The sequence below is a fragment of the Leptodactylus fuscus genome, chromosome 9 (assembly GCF_031893055.1).
Source record: "Leptodactylus fuscus isolate aLepFus1 chromosome 9, aLepFus1.hap2, whole genome shotgun sequence".
NCBI classification, from domain to species: domain Eukaryota; kingdom Metazoa; phylum Chordata; class Amphibia; order Anura; family Leptodactylidae; genus Leptodactylus; species Leptodactylus fuscus.
In genome coordinates, this window is record NC_134273.1 from 87,598,915 (window position 1) to 87,618,749 (window position 19,835).

General features: G+C 43.2%; 1 protein-coding gene across 1 annotated transcript in view; it reads right to left on the reverse strand.

Moving 5' to 3' along the window:
• Nucleotides 1–8,155: 8,155 nt before the first annotated feature.
• Nucleotides 8,156–19,835, reverse strand: part of LOC142217876 (uncharacterized) — a 35,748-nt gene continuing 24,068 nt past the window's right edge. Inside the window, exons 15-24 of the mRNA XM_075286199.1 lie at nucleotides 15,671–15,800; nucleotides 15,483–15,621; nucleotides 13,159–13,293; nucleotides 12,698–12,822; nucleotides 12,179–12,241; nucleotides 12,006–12,085; nucleotides 9,599–9,691; nucleotides 8,719–8,824; nucleotides 8,423–8,527; nucleotides 8,156–8,296 (exon numbers count right to left, since the gene is read on the reverse strand). Of these exons, the coding sequence (XP_075142300.1) occupies nucleotides 8,156–8,296; nucleotides 8,423–8,527; nucleotides 8,719–8,824; nucleotides 9,599–9,691; nucleotides 12,006–12,085; nucleotides 12,179–12,241; nucleotides 12,698–12,822; nucleotides 13,159–13,293; nucleotides 15,483–15,621; nucleotides 15,671–15,800 (1,117 nt within the window). The remainder of the gene's footprint in view (nucleotides 8,297–8,422; nucleotides 8,528–8,718; nucleotides 8,825–9,598; nucleotides 9,692–12,005; nucleotides 12,086–12,178; nucleotides 12,242–12,697; nucleotides 12,823–13,158; nucleotides 13,294–15,482; nucleotides 15,622–15,670; nucleotides 15,801–19,835) is intronic.

The window sequence follows — 19,835 nt, forward strand, 5'->3', positions numbered from 1 at the left end:
TATGGTGGTATTATTTATTGGATGATGCTATTACTTGTGCCCTGTATGGTGGTATTATTTATTGGATGATGCTATTACTTGTGCCCTGTATGGCGGTATTATTTATTGGATGATGGTACTATTTGTGCCCTGTATGGTGGTATTATTTATTGGATGATGGTACTACTTGTGCCCTGTATGGTGGTATTATTTATTGGATGATGCTATTACTTGTGCCCTGTATGGCGGTATTATTTATTGGATGATGGTATTACTTGTGCCCTGTATGGTGGTATTATTTATTGGATGATGGTATTACTTGTGCCCTGTATGGTGGTATTATGTATTGGATGATGGTATTACTTGTGCCCTGTATGGTGGTATTATGTATTGGATGATGGTATTACTTGTGCCCTGTATGGCGGTATTATTTATTGGATGATGGTACTACTTGTGCCCTGTATGGTGGTATTATTTATTGGATGATGGTACTACTTGTGCCCTGTATTTGTATTATTATTTGTAGTATTTGTGTTCTGTATGTTAGTATTACTGGTTCACCATGTCCAGCTGTTGTATTTTTTCTCTAATCCCCGCCATTCTTGTACTATCAGTGCAGTTAGTTTTGATGCCTGATATGCTATCTAGACTCCTTTATGTCAAGTGGGCGATGTCAGGCAGAATCAGGCAAGGGGGTGTGACTCAGAGCTCCAATCAGAGGCAGAGAGTGTCAACGCTCTCAGACCGCCCCTCCCACCTGACACCACCCACTTGACATTAGGGAGTCTAGTTATAATATGAGACACCAAATCTACCTGCACTGATTGCTCAGGAACGGTGGTGGTGGTGGTGGTGGTGGTGGGGGTGAATGAAGTCATTCCAACTGTGCTGGAATCAGTGGGGGAGGGGCGGCTATTAATGCCTGGATAGAGCTGGAGTTGTGGAGATGGTGAAGGGTCCCCTTTAAGATATTTTGTTATTTTCCTGTAACACACTGCAGACGCCGCACAGATCTAATCTTCCAGTTTTCTCCTACGTCACGTACACTTGCACCGCCGGCAGAACGTTCAGCTTTGATTTATGGGCTGATTCTTGTTTCGGCGGTTTCTGTTTTGTTTTACGATTTTCTCACCATCTACAATGTAATTGATGTTTATTTTATTAGAATTTTCCTAATGATTTCTACAGTGGCCGCAACGTTTACATCGTATCGTAAAGTGACACTCTCAGCCGTCCCCGCCGCCGGCGCAGGTTCCCCATCTCGAGGGCCTTGGATGTTTGGCCATGAGACTATTGTGAAATGTTTACATACGACATGACGGATTCTGGCGGTGAATGGCGTAACCCTGATGATAGGGAAGGTTCCACTGGAGGGGATTCTGGGAAGGGGCGCGCGTCGGGGGGATCGGATTACTTGGTATTTACAATGTAACATCCATAGGAAAAGACAATTAGGAGAAAATCTCATTTCATACACAATCATTTCCTCTATCTGTTCCAAGGAAAGTTGGGTGGTAACCTCAATCACCACCAGTATATCTCCAATAGGCTATATAACCCATCTTTCCCAGGCTCCTGAATGACGTCTATGTTTGCAGTAATACATCCCTGGCTACATTATTGCTTCATAACTAAGCAGATTTCCCATTCAGGACTCTTGGAAAGCTGGATGCCAAGCTTGTAGGGCCATATTGGGGCCATATTGGTCACTACTCAGCTTTTCCAATGGACAGATATAAAATCTGGGCCTGCGTTTACCGGGGATCTTATACCGGCCCCGATGCGTACAGGGCGACCCCCCGAGTCTGGTATGTACTGTACAAACCCAAGATAAACTGTAAGCCGATCCGGCAGACTGGACGTGCCAAGGCCGATGCTAATATTAGCCCCTATTATGGGACCCTGCGTGGCCCCGTACAGTACATACTCGGCATGCCTGCTGTGGGGCAGACTGGAGGCGGCAAATACTTCCAGTGTGAGACTGATAGGACGGGTGTGTAGACATTCGCAACCAACCGTCTCCTGCAGCGAATCTATGGTCTAACATGAAGCAAATCTGCAACCGTCCTGTGCAGGGCTATGTGTCTCCATGACTATGGGCTAATAACATGGCTAATACCTCTGCTTTCTGTCAATGAATGGAAATATCCATATTTACATCCATAAACTGAAAACCCTGCCCGAGTCCTGTTCACCCAGCTGCGGGGTTGTTACAATGTGTCTATACACACAAGTATCTGCCCTGTGCACAATGGTCTACAATGTAACAAACTGCCCCTGTGAGGAGTGACAGAGGGGTAATGGCAGGAGGGACAGGGTCTGCGGGCTGGAAGGTTTAGCTCGAAAACTGCATCAAAATCTGCCTGTCTGTTCCTAAATCTGTGGGATCTGCGCGTAACTGCTGTGTTAGCAGACAGGCGCTCCCCTGGAGGACCCAAACAACAGAGAGCCCAGCACAAGTGTGAACCTGGCCCGAGCATCAGAAGAACAGAAATCTGCTACATTGTAACAAACCACACCGTAAACAGTGCCAGCACCCCCCCTAGTGGTCATAAATGGGATTACAACTGTACTCGCTTAACTTTGTTTTCTATAATCAATAATCTCTTTGGATTCTGTGCCCCTCCCCATATTCTATCCGTGCCCCCCACCATGTTCCAGTTCTGCCCCCCATCCCCCGTCCCTTCCTATATTCCAGCTGCACAGATTTGCTGTTTTATTATATTTTCCTGGTATTGATAAGATTTCCATCTTCTTTCTAATCCACAGATGGAGATAAAGCCTGTTATTATCGCTTGCAGCTCTTGTGGTGATTGGAGGAGTGACTGTATATAAATCTGTATATAATAGTGACGGCCACTGTGCCCCATAATAGTGGTAATAGGTGAGCTGGTTGTGCCAGTCCCTGCTGCCGTCATTAGCCCACCCATAGACCTGTCCTTACCCAAAAGAGGAGCCTGGATTTATCTGCCCCCTCAGCGCCCCCTTTAGCTACACCCTTGGCTGTCACTGCAACTCCTGCAAAGTTTGAAAGTCACCCAGCTTTTCCAGGCTACTGAATGGCTAATAGTTATTTTGTATATGTAGTATATGTTAGCGATGTAACAGGGACCGTACTGGTTGTCACCCAACTTTTCCAGCACCAGAGCTAAGGCACATGCGGCTTCCATCTGGTCAGCCCACATTCAGTATTGTGATTCCAGCTCTGACTGCCCGCTGTCACTGAACGCTCTGAGCGAGGAAAACACAAAAGATTTTTCTCATTTATTTGTAGCAGAAGATGAGAAATAAAATATTCTTAACAGATACATTGTAGCAATTACTGGACCGCGGTGTGCTACTGCCCCCAGAGGACAAGGCGGGACACTACCGTCCTCGTTATAATGTGTATGCTGCCTGGCTGTCAGGACATCCTGGGAGTTGTGGTGCTGCAGCTTGTAGATTATTGATGATGTTAATGTTAATAAACAATGACAATAAATACAATGTATCTAATCCACCGAGGCTGATTGACGGCCCTGCTGTGTATGACTATGAATGATGATCATGATGTTACAGAGCCTGGGTTTGCTGGGAGTTGTAGTCTCCCAGTCACCGGTTGCAGACCCTCGCAGTATGTGACTATGGATGATAATCATGATGTTATGGAGCTTGGGTTTGCTGGGAGTTGTAGTCTCCCAGTCACCGGTTGCAGACCCTCGCAGTATATGACTATGGATGATGATTATGATGTTACAGAGCCTGAGCTTGCTGGGAGTTGTAGTCTCCCAGTCACCGGTTGCAGACCCTTGCTGTACGTGACTATTGATGATGATTATGATATTTCAGAGCCGTCGCCTTCGCTTCCTGCGAATCCTCGATAAGGTTAATTACAGACTGGGAGCGAATGCTCTGCGCCATTTCCATTAGGTAGATGGTGGGGGGAGGGGCAGAACTTTCCGGCAGACACTTTTAATCAATTTGCCTTGTCTTTTATACATTTGCACTTAGAGGGGGAATTGGATTGTGTTTGTAATAAATCAGCACCGAGTCATGTGACCAATCGCTGCGCCGACATATCAGGGTAATGAACACGACAGAAAGGACATTAAACGCCCCCCCCCCCCCCGAATGTACAAGAAAGCGGCTGGTGGGCCCCACATATAGTGACATAATGTATGTATGGGCAGTGAGGAACGCGGATACCCCAATAATGGGGTCACAGGGGTGGTGCCTAATACTAACAGGAGGGGGTGAGGACACCAGAGCCAAGGCAGCGCCACCTACTGGATCCTACATCTACCCCTCCATTCTAGTATTTACCCCCAGGTGTGATCTATACCAGGCCAGGGGGGGCTACATCTACCCCCAGGTGTGATCTATACCAGGCCGGGGGGGGGGGGGGGGGCTACATCTACCCCCAGGTGTGATCCATGTAAATCTTCTTCTTGGGGTTTCCATTTATTTATTTGCTTTCTGCAAAAAACGACCATAAAATGTACAAATTGTGAATTGTGAACAATAACCTGAAATTACCGGAAATCTTCTGATAAAATCTCAGCTGTGCCACCGCCATTCACCCCGTCCATAGAGCTCGGCGGTCTGGGCGCTACGTACAGCTCTGGGAGGGCAGGCGCAGGTCAGTAGAGTCTCAGGGTTTTCTGATTGTGCTGCTTTGGCCGCCGTCCAGCGCTGGAGTCTCCTGTATATCACACATCTGGAGCCGCTCAGTGCCAGGACCCCTCCTCTTACTGACACACAGTATATATTCTGCTAAACTTAGTATACAGTATACATTAACACGTGCAGAGCATATATACACCCTCCCCCTCTCCAGGGAGAACACACATAGCAGGAGAGTGATACTGCACTACTGCTCCTAGATCACTACTACTCCTAGATCACTACAACTCCTAGTATTATTACTACTACTCCTTGTATTATCACTACTGCTCCTAGATCACTACAACTCCTAGTATCACTCCTCCTCCTCCTAGTATCATTACTACTACTCCTAGTATCACTACTACTACTCCTAGTATCACTCCTCCTCCTCCTAGTATCACTACTACTACTCCTAGTATCACTACTACTACTCCTAGTATTATCACTACTACTCCTAGATCACTACAACTCCTAGTATCACTACTACTACTCCTAGTATCACTACTACTCCTAGTATTACCACTACTCCTCCTAGTATTATCACTACTACTACTACTCTTAGTATTATCACTACTACTACTCCTAGTATTACCACTACTACTCCTAGTATTATCACTACTACTCTTAGTATTATCACTACTACTACTCCTAGTATTACCACTACTACTCCTTGTATTATCACTACTACTCCTAGATCACTACAACTCCTAGTATTATTACTACCACTCCTAGTATCACTACTACTACTCCTAGTATCACTACTACTACTCCTAGTATGATCACTACTACTCCTAGAATTATCACTACTACTACTCCTAGTATGATCACTACTACTCCTAGAATTATCACTACTACTACTCCTAGTATCACTACTACTACTCCTAGAATTATCACTACTACTACTCCTAGATCACTACTACTACTACTAGTATCACTACTCCTTATCCTTGATCACTACTACTCCTCCTAGTATTACTACTACTACTCCTAGATCACTAATACTACTCCTAGTATCACTACTACTACTCCTAGTATCACTACTACAACTCCTAGATCACTACTACTACTCCTAGATCACTACTACAACTCCTAGTATCACTACTACTACTCCTAGATCACTACTACAACTCCTAGTATCACTACTACTACTCCTAGATCACTACTACTATAACTCCTAGTATCACTACTACTACTCCTAGATCACTACTACTACTACTCCTAGATCACTACTACAACTCCTAGTATCACTACTACTACTCCTAGATCACTACTACTACTCCTAGATCACTACTACTCCTCCTAGTATCACTACTACTACTCCTAGATCACTACTACTACTCCTAGATCACTACTACTACTACTCCTAGTATCACTACTACTACTCCTAGATCACTACTACTACTCCTAGATCACTACTACAACTCCTAGTATCACTACTACAACTCCTAGTATCACTACTACTACTCCTAGTATCACTACTACTACTACTCCTAGATCACTACTACAACTCCTAGTATCACTACTACTACTCCTAGTATCACTACTACTACTTCTAGATCACTACAACTATTCCTAGTATCACTACTACTACTCCTAGATCACTACAACTCCTAGTATTATCACTACTACTCCTAGATCACTACAACTCCTAGATCACTACTACTACTACTCCTAGTATCACTACTACTCCTCCTAGTATCACTACTACTACTACTCTTAGTATCACTACTACTACTACTCCTAGTATCATTACTACCACTCCTAGTATCACTACAACTCCTAGTATCACTACTCCTCCTCCTAGTATCACTACTACTACTCTTAGTATCACTACTACTACTCCTAGTATTATCACTACTTCTCCTAGTATTATCACTACTACTCCTAGTATTACCACTACTACTCCTAGTATTATCACTACTACTCCTTGTATTATCACTATCACTACTACTCCTAGATCACTACTACTCCTTGTATTATCACTACTACTCCTAGTATTATCACTACTTCTCCTAGTATTATCACTACTACTCCTAGTATTACCACTACTACTCCTAGTATCACTACAACTACTACTAGTATCACTACAACTACTCCTAGTATTACCACTACTACTCCTAGTATTATCACTACTACTCCTTGTATTATCACTACTACTCCTAATATTACCACTACTACTCCTAGATCACTACTACTCCTTGTATCACTACAACTACTCCTAGTATCACTACAACTACTACTAGTATCACTACAACTACTCCTAGTATTATCACTACTACTCCTAGTATTACCACTACTACTCCTAGTATTATCACTACTACTCCTTGTATTATCACTACTACTCCTAGATCACTACTACTCCTTGTATTATCACTACTACTCCTAGTATTATCACTACTACTTCTAGTATTATCACTACTACTCCTAGCATTACCACTACTACTCCTTGTATTATCACTACTACTCCTAGTATTATCACTACTACTCCTAGTATTATCACAACTACTCCTAGTATCACTACAACTACTACTAGTATCACTACAACTACTCCTAGTATTACCACTACTACTCCTAGTATTATCACTACTACTCCTTGTATTATCACTACTACTCCTAGTATTATCACTACTACTCCTTGTATCACTACAACTACTCCTAGTATCACTACAACTACTACTAGTATCACTACAACTACTCCTAGTATTACCACTACTACTCCTAGTATTATCACTACTACTCCTTGTATTATCACTACTACTCCTAGATCACTACTACTCCTTGTATTATCACTACTACTCCTTGTATTATCACTACTACTCCTAGTATTATCACTACTCCTCCTAGTATCACAACTACTCCTAGTATCACTACTCCTCCTCCTAGTATTACCACTACTACTCCTAGTATTATCACTACTACTACTCCTAGTATTATTACTACTACTCCTAGTATCACTACTACTCCTAGTATTATCACTACTACATCTGTTCACCATTTGTTTGTTCCAGCGTCTGACTACTATCGCCATCATCCATTTGTTGCACCATCAGATTACATCTAGCCCCAGTCATATCTTGGTGACTTCCTATTTACTTGCCTTAATGTGACTTTCTAGTGCTGTGATATTTGCTTCATATGCCTGCCATAGACAACAGTGTAGCCTGTGGTCATTGTTTGTACCCTGGCACCTTCCTGATCTTGTGGAACGCTGATACTTTGTAGCCAGAGTCTGACAACTCTCCGGACCCTATAGGGTTTGCACCCCTGGTAATGTCCCAAAGATAAGACTCTAAGGGCAGATGAGACAATCAATACGACCGCCTATATATCTACCAAAATGGGGGCCACCCAAATTATTCAATGACAACCTGGTCTAATGTATTACAGTAACACATATAAGATTCTTGGCGATATTATTTATTGACTTGTGCAATGTTAGAAAGCTCAAGATCAGGAGAGAATAGCTAAGGATAAGTTCAGATCTATCTATCTATCTATCTATCTATCTATCTATCTATCTATCTATCTATCGTCACATGATTATACAGCAGCATTTTCGGGGATACTCTCTGGTATAAGCTCTTTTCTCTCTTCCATACACATAATAATCATATTCTTTGTCCTTCCAGGTATAATTCACTTTGCAGAGCGGAAGCCATTCAATGCTGTGTCTCTGTGAAGAAGAGATGACATATTGTTTCAGAAAGGAGTATAGGACGGCATTGCTACAGCTTTCATAACATCACACACCTGTCTCAGTATTTTACTGTACATGAACCCTAATGATGACATCACACACCTGTCTCAGTATTTCACAGTTTGCGAATTCGTTGCGATGCTGAGATATCACATTTTCAGACGCTTCCATAATTGACGTTTCAGGAAAACTGGTGACGGGCGGGACCTGCAGATACAGGAGGTGGAAAGTTCTATGGGGCAGGACATGGAGGATTCACATGAAAATATTAGAATATGGATTAAAGGGAAATTCTACAAGACGGGGATAATTCCTGGAGGATGAAACATTGTTACAACTGCTGGGGTCTCTTTACACCCCTCTTGGTTAGAGATCCCCTTTAAGCTCTTAGGTCTCACCATTTGCTGCTCCTCGAAGAAGACGACTTCTCCAGTCACTTTCTTGAAACGTTCAGTTTTGAAATCTGATTTGTGGTCGGCAATAAACTCAAAATAGTGATTTTTCCTGAAACAAAACAAAGCGTTCCATGTACTGAGATAATCCTGCGCTGTTGTATACATAGCTAATAGCAGTATATAACGTATAAGTGACCGTACCATACGGTATATATGATGTTACTATACAGCACACATTACATGACTGGGAGAGCGCTCCTATACACAACACCATGGCTGTCTGGGGTCTGGATATGTTTAGAGGATTGGATCTTGTATGTGTTTCGGGGTCTCAATGTTGGGGCGGTTTGACCTGGCTTAGTCTGACATTTGGTCTGTGGTCTGAATCTATTTATGGGCCTGGATTGGGGTCTCTATATAATCTGGTCTGGATCTGAATTTTTAGGGGGTCTGTTCTGAGGTTTTTTTCTGGGATTTGGTTGAAATGTATTTTTTATTCATTTATTTTGGGTCTAGTCTGGGGTCTCTATTCATTTGGGTGTCTAAGCAGAAGTGAAGAACCAAAGAGGAGAAGTCATCATGGTGATCTGGGCGAGATGGAGAAGATGAGGGAATGTCGCCAATCAGAGGAGATGAGTGAAGTGAATGTAGCTGAGCTGAAATACTAGACACAAGCAAAATCCTACAGCCTGCCCCTGTAAGACAGGTGATATCAGAAACAAACAACTACTGGGGTATAATAGATGGGGCAGGGGTTGACCTTATCACTTCAGCTTTGCATATGTCCCTGGGTGCAGTATCTGTACAAATGTTAGAAATCATTTCAGAACATAAATTTTTGGCTTTGACACAACATATAGCGGTATCGTTCCTGTACTCTTACCATTTTACCGTCAGTTGCAAGTAGATAAGAAGCTTCCCTGTACCGAGGCATGTTATACACTCCCTGGAACCAGAACCACCGCACGACATGCAGCTGTAGGAAGAGAGCGGCAAGTAGAGTTATATCATCTGCAGGACACACAATGGGCACATAAATAATACTGCCATATACTTATCTGTAAGAATCAACATGGAAAGGAAAGAGAGATATTGGGATATGGACCTAGGTGATGTATGGGTATATATTGGGACATGGTCCTAGGTGATGTATGGGTATATATCAAATCAAAAAAGCTTTATTGGCATGTCCGAATAGATATTTGGCATTGCCAAAGCTAGTAAAGTGTGTGTGTGTGTGGGGGGAATTGGATTCGGTTGGGTGAGTGGTGGGTATGGGGGGGTGGGGTGGGTTATGACAGTCCGTGTAGTCTCATCTTCCTCTTCGTTGGTGACCGCTATATGGGGAGGTGGGGGTGGGGCGAGTGTATTGGGATAAATATAACAGTCCATGGAGTCTCATCTTCCTCTTGTTTGGTGACAGCTGGACACGTATTGGGCAGCGATCTCCACAGTGGCCTCTTCTTCTCCCAGTAGGATGTAGAGTTTCCTCTTCTCCCAGTCTGGGATGTGGGCAGAGAGTCTTTGGTAGTAGACGGCCCTCACAGCTGAGTATTTGGTGCAGTGTAGCAGGCAGTGGGTCTGGTCTTCTAGGGCCCCCTGGTCACAGTGCTGGCACAGTCTCTTCTCCCGTGGCTTGTACGTCTGCCTGTATCGCCCCGTCTCTATCTCTAGGTTGTGGGTGCTCAGTCTGTACCGGCTCAGGGTCTGTCTGTGCTTGGGGTGGCGTATTCTCTCCAGGTAGGTGGCCATGGTGTAGTCCCTTTGTAGGGATTGGTACACATTGGTGAGTTTCTTGGAGTTATTTATTTCATTTCTCCATTCTTCAATGTACCGCTCTCTGTTTGCCTCTGTGGTCGCCTTTATTTCGGCCTTGGTTATTATCTGTTGGTGTTTTTGGTTTGGTGGTTGGCTGCTGTTTGGTTGTTGAATGTCTGGTTTGCTCAGGTGGCTTAGCCATGCTTGGTGGTGGTAGGAGTCGCTCCCCTGGATGTGTGCCTGGAAAGCTAGCGCCCTCTTCTGTATGGTGAGCCATAGGGGGAGTCTGCCTAGCTCTGCCCTGCAGGCTATGTTGGTGGTGTTGCGATGGACATGGAGCAGGTATTTGCAGAACTCCAGATGGAAGTTCTCTGTTGGGCTGGAATCCCACTTTAACTGGTCTGGGTAGGTGGCTGGGCCCCAGACCTCACTGCCATAGAGAAGGATCGGGGAGATGACTGCGTCAAATATCTTCATCCAGACCCTCACCGGTGGTTTGAGGTGGTCCAGTTGTCTTCTGATGGCGTAGAAGGTTCTGCAGGCTTTTGCTTTCAGGGTTTCTATTGCAGCTTTGAAGCTTCCTGATTGGCTGAGCTCCAGCCCCAGGTAGGTGTAGTTGTTGGTTTTCTCCAGTGTGGAGCCGTTCAGTGTGAATTGTGGGGTGGTGGAGGCTTTATTGTGGCCCTTCTTCTGGAATACCATGATTTTGGTCTTCTTCTGGTTGATGGGTAGGGCCCATGTGGTGCTGAATTTTTCCAGCACTGACAGGCTTTCTTGGAGGTCTTTCTCGGTGGGGGCCAGGAGTAGGAGGTCATCGGCGTATAGCAGGAACTTCACCTCTCGATTGTTCAGGGTGAGGCCTGGGGTTGGTGAGGCCTCCAGGGCTGTAGCCAGTTCATTGATATAGATGTTGAAGAGCGTTGGGCTCAGGCTACAGCCTTGTCTGACCCCTCGGGCCTGTTGGAAGTATGCGGTCCTTTTCCCATTCACCTTCACACTGCACTGGTTTCCGGTGTAGGAGCTCTTGATGACGTCGTACGTTCTTCCTCCTATTCCACTCTCTAGGAGTTTTAGAAGTAGGCCTGGGTGCCATACTGAGTCGAACGCCTTCTTAAAGTCTACGAAGCAGGCGAATATCTTGCCTCTTCTGGTGTTGTGGACGTGCGTCTTGATGAGGCTGTGCAGGGTGTAGATATGGTCTGTGGTTTGGCATGAACCCTACTTGGCTCTTGCTGAGGACCCCGTGTTGTGTGAGTATATATTGGGATATGGTCCTGGGTGATGTATGGGTATATATTGGGATATGGTCCTATATGATGTATGGGTATATATAGGCATATGGTCCTAGGTGATGTATGGATATATATTGGGATATGGTCCTAGGTGATGTATGGGTATATATTGGGATATGGTCCTAGGTGATGTATGGGTATATATAGGCATATGGTCCTAGGTGATGTATGGATATATATTGGGATATGGTCCTAGGTGATGTATGGGTATATATTGGGATATGGTAGACTTCCACTCACATTCCACGTCCACTTCCACCACAGGAGTAGCATGCATGGTCTGAACTCCAACCGCTCCCACAACAGGCGATGCAGGTGCTCTGTGTAATGACCAGAATAAATCACAGTTTACAGATACCATTGGGTGATGTCGTTTCTCTTCTAGTGGCAGATACTTCTTCATGTCTACTTACCTGTCCAGTTGAAAGGCATTTCATGCAATTGATATTGCCATGACCAAGACATTGTACACACATCTGCGGAAATGAAAGGCAGCAGCAGTTATGTCTATCTGTGTCAGTGTGTGGATGGAGTAGATGGGAAATGGGCTCTAATAAGTCTTCATTCATCATCGTCATCATTAGAGATAAGCGAACCAGTTATGACCAGATGATCTCTATAGACATGGCTGGATGATCTCTGTCTATAGATATTATCCAGTCATGTCTATAGAGATCATCCAATCATGTCTATAGATATTATCCAGTCGTGTCTATAGAGATCATCCAATCATGTCTATAGATATTATCCAGTCGTGTCTATAGAGATCATCCAATCATGTCTATAGAGACCATCCAATCATGTCTATAGAGATCATCCAATCATGTCTATAGAGATCATCCAATCATGTCTAGAGATCATCCAATCATGTCTATAGAGATCATCCAATCATGTCTATAGTGATCATCCAGCCACGTCTATAGTTTTTTTACCTGCACCTCGGATGTATGGGGAACTTTAATTTTGTCTTTTCTTGCTACAAACCAGTCTGGACAGATTACCGGGACCTCCCATGGCTCAGGAGCAGGACCATTGGATGGACCATCTACCTCTCCACCTAGTAATAAATGACGCAGAACAGTTAAAGGATGAGGACGGCCGTCTACAGCTTCTAAGCTCATATGGAGGCTCCGTATTTTCATATAACGTCATATTGACCACCAACAAAGCTAAAGGGTAAATGTCAATCACAGTCTCTAAACTCCTCCAGTAACCCAGGGTGAGGGTCATGGAACAAATACAGTCATTAAATAGATAAGAAATCATCAAATCACAACTGAATAAATTCCCTGAATATACAAGGGTGGAAGTCAGTGTAATACTAATCTCCTCGAGTATACATGGGTGGAAGTCAGTGTAATACTAATCTCCTCCACCACTTTCTGAGCCCTACCGAAATACGGTGCGGTTTTCCAGGCAGTTTTCCTCTCTTCAGTGAAAGTCTCTAAGGCGTACTGTAATATAAGAAATATTTCCCTCATTAATACAATATCGGCAGAAAGTTCTAATATTGGAAATGTCTTTATATCTGTTATGCAGAGAATTGTTGTGTTATATCCTCCAGTCACATCTAAAGCTGCACTAACAGTTTTGGTGATTTACGTTTTCCAGGGCTGTTTCTAAAGAAGTTCGGAGACTCCTCCTGCAGAATTTAGGCTGGGACCTGTCACAACCGTCACCTCTATTCATTCTTTACTCCACCCCACTAACTCTGGCACAGCTGGTATTTCTATAGCCCCGCCGTTCCTGAGCAATCAGTGCAGGCTCCTGCCTGATATGATAACTAGACTCCCTAATGCCAAGTGGGTGGTGTCAGACAGGAGCAGGCAATGGGGGCGTGACTCAGAGCTCTGACATTGTCTGCCTATGACTGGAGCTCTGAGTCACACCCTCTTGCATGCTCCTACCTGACACCACCCACTTGACATGCGGGAGTCTAATTATCACATCAGGCAGAAGCCTGCACTGATTGCTCAGGAACAGCGGTGCTACAGAAAAAATATCAACTGTGCCAGAATAAGCAGAGCAGAGACTATTACATGAGGAAAAGATCTGGAATTGGTGGAGAACAAAAAGGGGAACAATGTCCCAGCCTTGTGACTTTCAGGCTCCGAATCTCATCATCCACTACAGCTCGGAACTACAGCTTTATAGTAGACGAGAAGAAAAAAGATTCTTCCACCACCAGGAGCAAAACAGTAACAATAGATAGCAGTCAAACTTATGTAAGAGATAGCCAAGAGGATTGTATAAAACACGATGGGAGTCTTAGGGTTAGTTCACAAGGGGGCAAGGAGGCGGATTTTGACAGCGGATTTCACCTCAAAATCTGCCTCCATACAATGGTGGTCTATGGAGACCACTAGCGTTCTTTTTTCCACTATTAGCATGTCCGCTTCGCTCTTCTCCCTCCCCTCCTCCCCTCCTCTCACTATCCTCCTCTCCCTCCCCTCCCTCTCCTCCTCTCCCTCCCCTCCTCTCCCTTCCCTCCTCTCCCTCTCCTCTTCTCCCTCCCCTCCTCTCCCTTCCCTCCTCTCCCTCTCCTCTTCTCCCTCCCCTCCTCTCCCTCTCCTCCTCCTCCACCTTCTCTCCTCTCCCTCTCCTCTTCTCCCTCCCTTCCTCTCCCTCTCCTCCTCTCCCTCTCCTCTTCTCCCTCTCCTCTTCTCCCTCCCCTCCTCTCCCCTCCTCCTCTCCCTCCACTCGTCTCCCCCTCCCCTCCTCTCCCCCTCCTCCTCTCCCTCCCCTCGTCTCCCCCTCCCCTCCTCTCCCTCTCCTTTTCTCCCTCCCCTCCTCTCCCTCTCCTCTTCTCCCCTCCTCTCCCTCTCCTCTCCCCTCCTCTCCCTCCCCCTCCTCAACTCTCCCTCCCCTCCCTCTCCTCTTCTCCCTCCCCTCCTCTCCTTCTCTCCCAACCCTCCTCTCCCTCTCCTCCCTCTCCTCCTCTCCCTCCCTTCCTCTCCCTCTCCTCCTCTCCCTCCCCTCCTCTCCCCCTCCTCCTCCGCCTCCTATCCTCTCCCTCTCCTCTTCTCCCCCTCCTCCTCTGCCTCCTCTCCCTCTCCTCTTCTCCCCTCCTTCCTCTCTCTCCTCTCCCTCCCCTCTTGTCCCTCCCCTCCTCTCCTTCTCCTTCTCTCCCAACCCTCCTCTTCTCCCTCCCCTCCCTCTCCTCCTCTCCCTCCCCTCCTCTCCCTCTCCTCTTCTCCCTCCCCTCCTCTCCCTCTCCTCCTCTCCCTCCCCTCCTCTCCTCTTCTCCCTCCCCTCCTCTCCCTCTCCTCTTCTCCCTCCCCTCCTCTCCCTCTCCTCCTCTCCCTCCCCTCCTCTCCCTCTCCTCTTCTCCCTCCCCTCCTCTCCCTCTCCTCTTCTCCCTCCCCTCCTCTCCCTCTCCTCTTCTCCCTCCCCTCCTCTCCCTCTCCTCTTCTCCCTCCCCTCCTCTCCCTCTCCTCCTCTCCCTCCCCTCCTCTCCCTCTCCTCTTATCCCTCCCCTCCTCTCCCTCTCCTCTTCTCCCTCCCCTCCTCTCCCTCTCCTCTTCTCCCTCCCCTCCTCTCCCTCTCCTCTTCTCCCTCCCCTCCTCTCCCTCTCCTCTTCTCCCTCCTCTCCTCTCCCTCTCCTCTTCTCCCCTCCTCTCCTTCCTCTCCCTCCACTCCCTCCTCTCCCTCCACTCCTCAGACTCTGTGCAGGGCGCTGGATTCGGGCGGCTCACCCTCACCTGTGTACTTCCTCACCATAAAATGTATTGCGGGATTTTCCCGGGAAATGTTTCTCTAACTGCTGAGACTTATGTGAAATGGACATTTCTAGGTGAGATGACGAATGTCCCACATCTGGGGATTGAACTCTTTGTAGGTACAGCACAGGCATGTACTACAGGGGGCAAAGGGAAAGGTAAGATACAGAGGAGGAGATGTCTTACCTTGTGTGTGATAAAAGTTTCGATTTTCTCGATGGTCATATTTTTTGCAGGGGCAGAACTATAACAACAATGTTTCTCTGCCAATCCCAGGAAGGCTTCTCTGGCGTCATCCTCTGAAATGTAGGGAGGTCTGCACAAAATACAATAAGGACAAAATACATAGCGTGATGCACAGATCACCAGTATCCTGTGTGATACTGTCTGCTGTATCTAATCTTATCCTGTGTGATACTGTATACTGAGCTGTGTATCTAATCCTATCCTGTGTGATACTGTCTGCTGTATCTAATCTTATCCTGTGTGATACTGTATACTGAGCTGTGTATCTAATCCTATCCTGTGTGATACTGTCTGCTGTATCTAATCTTATCCTGTGTGATACTGTATACTGAGCTGTGTATCTAATCCTATCCTGTGTGATACTGTATACTGAGCTGTGTATCTAATCCTATCCTGTGTGATACTGTATACTGATCTGTGTATCTAAGCCTGTCCTGTGTGATACTGTATACTGAGCCGTGTATCTAATCCTATCCTGTGTGATACTGTATACTGAGCCGTGTATCTAATCCTATCCTGTGTGATACTGTATACTGAGCTGTGTATCTAATCCTATCCTGTGTGATACTGTATACTGAGCTGTGTATCTAATCCTATCCTGTGTGATACTGTATACTGAGCTGTATCTAATCCTATCCTGTGTGATACTGTATACTGAGCTGTGTATCTAATCCTATCCTGTGATACTGTATACTGAGCTGTGTATCTAATCCTATCCTGTGTGATCCTGTATACTGAGCTGTGTATCTAATCCTATCCTGTGTGATACTGTATACTGAGCTGTATCTAATCCTATCCTGTGTGATACTGTATACTGAGCTGTGTATCTAATCCTATCCTGTGATACTGTATACTGAGCTGTGTATCTAATCCTATCCTGTGTGATACTGTATACTGAGCTGTGTATCTAATCCTATCCTGTGTGATACTGTATACTGAGCTGTGTATCTAATCCTATCCTGTGTGATACTGTATACTGAGTTGTGTATCTAATCCTATCCTGTGTGATACTGTATACTGAGCCGTGTATCTAATCCTATCCTGTGTGATACTGGTGTGCATCTTTATAATAAGAATATAGAGATGGATATAAGCTGAATCCACCATGGCAGACGTAATTGCTGGCACAGGGGTGGTTGGATAACGTGTATCTGATGGTACAATAATGTAGGGGCAGACGGGGGTCCCCGGGCTCAGAAACCTTCTCTGTTTCTAATTTAAAAAAAAAAAAAAAAAACAGGTCCATGAATAAAGTGCAAAGTCCAAGAATTATCCGGATATTATAATAGTGAAATCACTAACATGGGATGGGCCGGGCACATAAACCAGCTATAAACCTATTACAATGTAACCATTGGCCGAACAGGTAAATGTTCACACCTAGGAGGAGAGAATATTCTGCAGGAACTTACTCTGTATCTATGGCCTCAGCAGGAGAAGGGAAGGTTTCATCTGTAGAAAAAGCAAAACCAAGGAAGCTGATGGATGGATAGATAGATAGATAGATAGATAGATAGATAGATAGATAGGAGATAGATAGATAGATAGATAGATAGATAGATAGATAGAAAGATATATAGGTAGGAGATAGATAGATAGATAGATAGATAGATAGATAGATAGGAGATAGATAGAAAGATAGATAGATAGATAGGAGATAGATAGAAAGATAGATAGATAGATAGATAGATAGATAGATAGATAGGAGATAGATAGAAAGATAGATAGATAGATAGATAGGAGATAGATAGATAGATAGGAGATAGATAGATAGATAGATAGATAGATAGATAGATACATAGATAGATAGATAGATAGACAGATAGATAGATAGGAGATAGATAGATAGATAGGAGATAGATAGATAGATAGATAGATAGATAGATAGATAGATAGATAAATTTATTTCCTACTAGGAATCTCTGCTTCATCTCCCTCAGGTTCCATAAATTCGGGGTTATATTGGCCGCCACCTAAAATAAATATCCCATAGCTTATCAATGAAAATACAGGAAATAAATATAAATGTGTATGAATAGATAAATAGATAGATAGATAGATAGATAGATAGATAGATAGATAGGAGATAGATAGATAGATAGGAGATAGATAGATAGATAGATAGATAGATAGATAGATAGATAGATAGATAGGAGATAGATAGATAGGAGATAGATAGATAGGAGATAGATAGATAGGAGATAGATAGATAGATAGATAGATAGATAGATAGATAGATAGATAGATCGGAGATAGATAGATAGATAGATAGGAGATAGATAGGTAGATAGATAGATAGATAGATAGATAGATAGATAGATAGATAGATTTATTTCCTACTAGGAATCTCTACTTTATCTCCCTCAGGTTCCATAAATTCGGGGTTATATTGGCCGCCACCTAAAATAAATATCCCATAGCTTATCAATGAAAATACAGGAAATAAATATAAATGTGTATGAATAGATAAATAGATAGATATATAGATAGATAGATAGATAGATAGATAGATAGGAGATAGATAGATAGATAGAAGATAGATAGATAGATAGATAGGATATAGATAGATAGGAGATAGATAGATAGATAGATAGATAGATAGATAGATAGATAGATAGATAGATAGGAGATAGATAGGAGATAGATAGGAGATAGATAGATAGATAGATAGATAGATAGATAGATAGATAGATAGGAGATAGATAGATAGATAGATAGATAGATAGATAGATAGGAGATAGATAGATAGATAGATAGATAGATAGATAGATAGGAGATAGATAGATAGAAGATAGATAGATAGATAGATAGATAGATAGGATATAGATAGATAGGAGATAGATAGATAGATAGATAGATAGATAGATAGGAGATAGATAGATAGATAGATAGATAGATAGATAGATAGATAGGAGATAGATAGATAGATAGATAGATAGATAGATAGATAGATAGATAGGAGATAGATAGATAGAAGATAGATAGATAGATAGGATATAGATAGATAGGAGATAGATAGATAGATAGATAGATAGATAGATAGGAGATAGATAGATAGATAGATAGATAGATAGATAGATAGATAGATAGATAGGAGATAGATAGATAGGAGATAGATAGATAGATAGATAGATAGGAGATAGGTAGATAGATAGATGATAGATAGATAGATAGATAGATAGATAGATAGGAGATAGATAGATAGATAGATAGATAGATAGATAGATAGATAGGAGATAGATAGATAGGAGATAGATAGATAGGAGATAGATAGATAGGAGATAGATAGATAGGAGATAGATAGATAGATAGATAGATAGATAGATAGGAGATACATAGATAGATAGATAGATAGATAGATAGATAGATAGATAGATAGGAGATAGATAGATAGATAGATAGGAGATAGATAGATAGATAGATAGATAGATAGATAGGAGATAGATAGATAGGAGATAGATAGATAGGAGATAGATAGATAGATAGGAGATAGATAGATAGGAGATACACAGATAGATAGATAGATAGATAGATAGATAGATAGATAGATAGGAGATACACAGATAGATAGATAGATAGATAGATAGGAGATAGATAGATAGATAGATAGATAATAGATAGATAGATAGGAGATAGATAGATAGGAGATACATAGATAGATAGATAGATAGATAGATAGATAGATAGATAGGAGATACATAGATAGATAGATAGATAGATAGATAGATAGGAGATAGATAGATAGATAGATAGATAGATAGATAGATAGGAGATAGATAGATAGGAGATAGATAGATAGGAGATAGATAGATAGATAGATAGGAGATAGATAGATAGATAGATAGATAGATAGATAGGAGATAGATAGATAGGAGATACATAGATAGATAGATAGATAGATAGATAGATAGATAGATAGATAGATAGGAGATACATAGATAGATAGATAGATAGATAGATAGGAGATAGATAGATAGATAGATAGATAGATAGATAGATAGATAGATAGGAGATAGATAGATTTATTTCCTACTAGGAATCTCTGCTTTATCTCCCTCAGGTTCCATAAATTCGGGGTTATATTGGCCGCCACCTAATATAAATA